Raw genomic sequence first — 5,199 nt, forward strand, 5'->3', positions numbered from 1 at the left:
GTCGTGTCCGTCAGCTTCTTTGCTTCGACGTCCTCCTACTTCGACGTTTGTTAGCTCAAACGGCGATTCCCCTGACCGCCAGTGTTCGATCCGTGACGTCGATGATTAGTTCCCCTGATCTAGCTTCTGCCGGTTAGAAGAACGACCAAGAAGGGCTTGTTATTTTCTTCTTATTCATCCTTCATCTCATTTTTCATAAGCGTTTTCTGTGTATATGATCTGTATTGTGTTGTGATTACTTGGGAGGTAAGAGAAAATTCCCTTTTCCTTGTTTACCACCCACCCCATCCCCATTCGTGCGTCAATTGCGTGTGTTCGGGGGAAGACTGGAGTGGAATGCATGTGTCGTTGGTTCTTTTATCGATGTGAATCCGGTAAAAATTCACTGTGTGAACACGCCCAATATCTTGTGAATGCCAATGGTGCAAAACCACCATCAATTGCATAAGAACCTTGAATCGGTTGCAACTTTCAACACCTCCGCGACTTAATACCCTGCCGATGGACACAATTGGCCTCCTATATATGAATTTCAACATTCGACTCTGCTAGATAATGGATAAGTTGGGTCAGGTCGCCGACCGGTCGAGAGTCTTGGGTAATAAGAATTGGCTGGAATGACGTGTTCTCGTGAGGTTGGAAGACAAGGATACTTTCAAAACACGGGTCCTACGTTCTGCGTGGAGTTTATCTCATCGGCGGTTCATATTATCTGCAAGAAGGGCTCACATTCTTTGGGACCTAGACGGTTCAAGGAGCATTCAGGTTCTTGAAAGGGAAGGGAAGCTGCCAGTATGGGGCATACTTCGGCAACTGGTTCAACCTATGACACGGCCAAGAGACACCAACAATGTCCCGCAATTGAGGTCTTGTGCACAATTCAAAAGAGGAAATATGGAAGACAGAACATTTGGGAAGGATTGTGTGGCTGACATGATTTCGTCCTGCTCCAGGAACACCGATTTTGACCTTCGATACCTTCAGCTTCGATTTGACCTCACTCCCTTAACTGTGGAACTGGCCGTCGAACGCTCTACTCCGTTTACATTATCTCAACTGCGTACAAGAAACCGTTCATACGCTGGAGGGCAAACTGTACGTTGTAACATTCTTGTTGCATTCTGACTTCCCCTGACGATCTCCCTATCCCTACATAGGGCTCGTGCCTACGCTCCCCTTCCACATTCCGGAGTACCCCCCAAAGACTTGCAATCAAGCACCGGTTCCTAGGGTGAAGACGTTCAGTCGTCCTTCGCCTTTTGAATTGGTATCCTACAGTGTCCACAAGTGACAGATCATTTCTCCGTCTTGTCCCAGCCTAGATGCCAGACTCGCCGTCACGGTAAGGGTTGCACCGTGCCCTCTGCCCGAAGGCTCTTTATCTGGGTTAGTACTCTTATCCCCAGGTAACCCCCCTTGTCATCTTCGACACTTTCATTTGCTCTTCCCTTCATCACCTTCGAAACTTTCCTTCGTACATTTGCTTTGTCTCTACCTCTCTTTCTTCTCTCCTCCCGTCGTTCTCTCAACCTTACTAATTTTTAATATCTAATAATACTTCTTCTACTAACAGTCTCTCTTTTAGCTCCGGCCACGAAGTGTTTCAACCAATTGTCCGGACACCTTGCCCCTTTTCCAGCATTCAGGCTTATCGTCTTTGTGCTGGCCCTTAATATTCCCAACTAATTCCGCTCATTAATTCGAACTAATTTGACGACTGTCATTCTCTTAAATTCGTCGTTTCCTGATAGGCTCGACTCTGATCAGGTCCACTCATTTAATAATATTACCATTTGACACCATGGCCTATCATAAACGTCCGTCGTCCAGCTATCAGCCTTGCGACACTTTCTTTGTGGAATCGTACGAGGACTTTCCTGCGCCCCATATGAACCCTAAAGAGCACGCGAAATTGATTGCTCGCGAGCGGCAGTATGCCATTGCGGATGAGCTGTCTAAAGTTGCCAGCGATGAACTCCGTGATGATATTCTGTCACACATGCTGGACATGGATGTTCGTTACCGTACACCTTCAATGGTCTGATTCGATCTTGGCTAATCTCATACTTGTCTCAGGCTTCTACCCTCCCAGATGTTGAATCAATCGATATTCAGACGGAGATTCAGTGGTTTATGCGCCCTTACTTGCTCGACTTCTTAATCGAAGCCCACACGGCCTTCCAGCTGTTACCATCGACTTTGTTCTTGACAATTAATCTCCTCGATAGATACTGTTCAAAGCGCGTGGTCTACAAGAGACATTATCAACTAGTTGGATGTGCGGCCTTGCTTATCGCGGCAAAGTACGGCGACAAGAAGGATCGAGTACCCACTATCAAGGAGCTGAAATCAATGTGTTGCTCTCTGTATGACGACGATATGTTTACACAGATGGAGTGGCATGTCCTGCAGACTTTGGGTTGGACGATTGGACACCCAACTGTCGACAGCTTTCTGCAGATGGCTGTCATGGACACACAGTACGACCCCGAGCTGGAACACATGGCATTATACATCTCCGAAATCTCTTTGTTTCACAGAGAGTTTGTGTCCAAACCATCATCTGATCTTGCAAGAGCTTCATTAGCTCTTGCGCGGTGCATTCTCAATAGAACACAGCCTCGTCACACCGAGTGGGCTTCACAATATGACTCGATGACTTTGGTGGGCTTGTCTCAGCAGCTCCATCAGCCTTCCCAGATTCTGTTCCGGAAGTACTCCTCGGTTCACTTTTCTAGGGTCTCCAAGATCCTGGAACAATTTCTGGCCCGTCAGGCTTCAATTGCCAGCTACACTCCTCCAAGCCCACCTTCAGACGTCAACTCCGAGTCCAAGCCGTATGAGGGCGAAATTGGACTTGCTACTCCACAGAAGGCACCCCATCCTTCCAATATGCCTCATGGCTATATTACGCCTCCGATTACCCCTGAAAATGATGCCTTTGTCAATGGTGGTAACTCTACCTTCGTGAAAGGGGTCCCAGGGACGAGCGCGTGCTCGCCCTCCCCAACGCCACCGCCGAGTATGTCATATGTGGGCTCCCATGTGTATCAACATGACTCCACATTCACCCAGGGGCAGCAATACCTTCAACCACAGATGTCATTCAGCACTGGCTACTGAATCCAACAAATGTGTTAAGGGTGCCTTCCGTCAATAGTGTATCAATACATTAGTCGACACCAGTATCGTGCCACCAGCCTCTTGTGCCATTAGGTACTCGATGCTGGTTCATGTCTATCATTGATCTTTTTATTCAATGCTCGACCGATTACCGACGTGGTCGTGTTTTGTTCCTTCGCATTTCCGTTTACCGTTTTTAAAGGGCATACCCATTTCCTTGTGTTTTTATCCATCATATCTTGGGAGTTCCAAGTTGCATTTCATTCTTATATCTAGCATTGCAAGCGCGAGCCGTTCGAGTCTAAATTGCATTTGCCTGTTTAAATTTTTTATTAAATCATTTTCATTTGTTATACCGTTTCTCGTCCATGTGTTGGAGTTGTCCCATTCAACGGCACCTCGGGCGGCGGTTTGGACTTGCCAACCTGAGGATTTTGTTTGACCCTTTTCGCCGAACTTTCCCCCCATCCCACTCAAATACATACACTAATGTGGCATTACCTCTCACCTCCCATGCAATATACTTCTTTTTTTTACGTGGGCAGAGCATTTCGCTGCCTGCATTATTCGGAATCTTGGCTGATGGAGAGAGGTCCCCTCCAAAAAAAAAAGCAGAAAAAAAGACCGAACCCCTAAAAAAAAGACAAAAAAAAGCAAAAGCGCAGGAGAAAGAAAAAAAATTTACCTTCGACAAGAGCTGGCAAAAAGAAAAGTTGATACAGCTTCTGTTATCTTATGATTTGGACAGTGAGAAAGTACTTGGACAGGTGGATAAACTTGAGCGTTTTCGTGTCAGTTTGAACACACATGCCTCTTTGCTTTCTCTAGATTTCCTCTTCTTTGTTTCTATTTGGAACCCTACTTTTTTTCCTACCCTTTTTGTGACTCCCAACAATCACCCGGGGAGTTTCCTACTTCTGGTGGATGAGCTGATATGAGATGAGAATAGTATACTACTGCGATAACAAGATCGGAGTAGATTCAATACACGATACCTTACGAACCACGCCTTTGTAGTTTCCTGTTGTAGGCTGGGTCACAGATCCATGAAGTAGGTAAAAAGATTACTTGAGTTGAGTCTCCGTTATGTTGTCCAAGGGGTCGTTACATACTTAGATCTACACCTGCTCGGATAGGTATTTGATTATCACGCCCCCCTTTACTGGGTCTACAAAGCGCGTAATGTATGTACCGTATGTATGTATCTCTGTTAACCTGCCACGTTGCCGGTCTTCGTTCATCTCTTCTGTCAACTATACCCCCGGATACTTTTTGTCCAGGGGATCCCGGAATGGAATGACCAAGACATGGAATTAAGGACTTGAATCACATAAAACGACAATCTCTTTCCACCATACTCCGTACGCAGCGAGAATATATCAATGATAATGACAATAATGTAGCATTATATATCCGGTAATACTATACAAACTCATATATAGATCGATCAAGAGCACTATTTGCACAGAGATATAATATATAGGTAAGCAGACCATCAACTCCACAATTAAGCCAAGCAAACCATCTAGACATGTCAGGCGTGATATGATAAACCGAGTGAGCGAGTGTAAGGTGGATCCTTTCAATAGCCGGTATGGAAAGGATCCAAGCGAAGGAGTGACATGACATGACCTAATCGAGGAAGTATACCCAATGAAGCTTACAGAAATTTCCCAATCCCTCACGCTATGCGGAACGCCGGACCTGAATCAAACCAAGGATCAAAAAAAAGAAAAAGATAAATAATGTACACGCGTGCTGTGAAGGTAACAAAGGAAGGGGGATGTCAGAACTGGCTCTTGTTGTCAGGACCTCAACCACTAGAAACACCACTTGCTGAAGAAGTTTAATTGACTGCGGAGGTGACGATTGATTGGGCTGGATGCAAGGGCTGCGAGTTGTATCCTCGATTGGAGACAACAGAGTTCGTGCCAGTTCCGGAGGGAGAGAATGTAACGTGTGCTTTGAAGGATGTGGTAAAAGGGGGAAAGGAGGTAAAATGAAACACAAGAAAGGAAGAAAGAGAAAAACACCCCTAGCTCGTAAAGGTACAGGTATGGCATGCATCGTAGTAGT

At 45.8% G+C, this 5,199-nt stretch overlaps 2 protein-coding genes across 2 annotated transcripts; both read left to right on the plus strand.

Moving 5' to 3' along the window:
* The first annotated feature begins 1,149 nt into the window (after positions 1-1,149).
* BDW43DRAFT_196103 (G1/S-specific cyclin) lies at positions 1,150-3,307 on the plus strand. Its single transcript, XM_032039072.1, has 3 exons — positions 1,150-1,386; positions 1,586-2,014; positions 2,077-3,307. Exons 2-3 carry the CDS (start codon positions 1,802-1,804, stop codon positions 3,121-3,123), a joined length of 1,260 nt encoding a protein of 419 aa, XP_031895910.1. The 5' UTR covers positions 1,150-1,386; positions 1,586-1,801; the 3' UTR covers positions 3,124-3,307.
* On the plus strand, positions 3,308-4,104 carry BDW43DRAFT_196092 (uncharacterized protein). The gene has a single exon (XM_032039071.1). The coding sequence runs from the start codon at positions 3,492-3,494 to the stop codon at positions 4,059-4,061; it is 570 nt and encodes a 189-aa protein (XP_031895911.1). The 5' UTR covers positions 3,308-3,491; the 3' UTR covers positions 4,062-4,104.
* Positions 4,105-5,199: the final 1,095 nt, after the last annotated feature.

The sequence above is a fragment of the Aspergillus alliaceus genome (assembly GCF_009176365.1).
Source record: "Aspergillus alliaceus strain CBS 536.65 unplaced genomic scaffold BDW43scaffold_56, whole genome shotgun sequence".
In the NCBI taxonomy this organism is placed as follows: Eukaryota; Fungi; Ascomycota; class Eurotiomycetes; order Eurotiales; family Aspergillaceae; genus Aspergillus; species Aspergillus alliaceus.

Excerpts from the sequence above, each read along its gene's own strand:
- BDW43DRAFT_196103 (XM_032039072.1), top strand. The coding sequence starts at position 1,802 with ATGGCCTATCATAAACGTCCGTCGTCCAGCTATCAGCCTTGCGACACT. Across the intron at positions 2,015-2,076 it reads CACACATGCTGGACATGGAT|GCTTCTACCCTCCCAGATGT; the intron begins GTTCGTTACCGT and ends TACTTGTCTCAG.
- BDW43DRAFT_196092 (XM_032039071.1), top strand. The coding sequence starts at position 3,492 with ATGTGTTGGAGTTGTCCCATTCAACGGCACCTCGGGCGGCGGTTTGGA.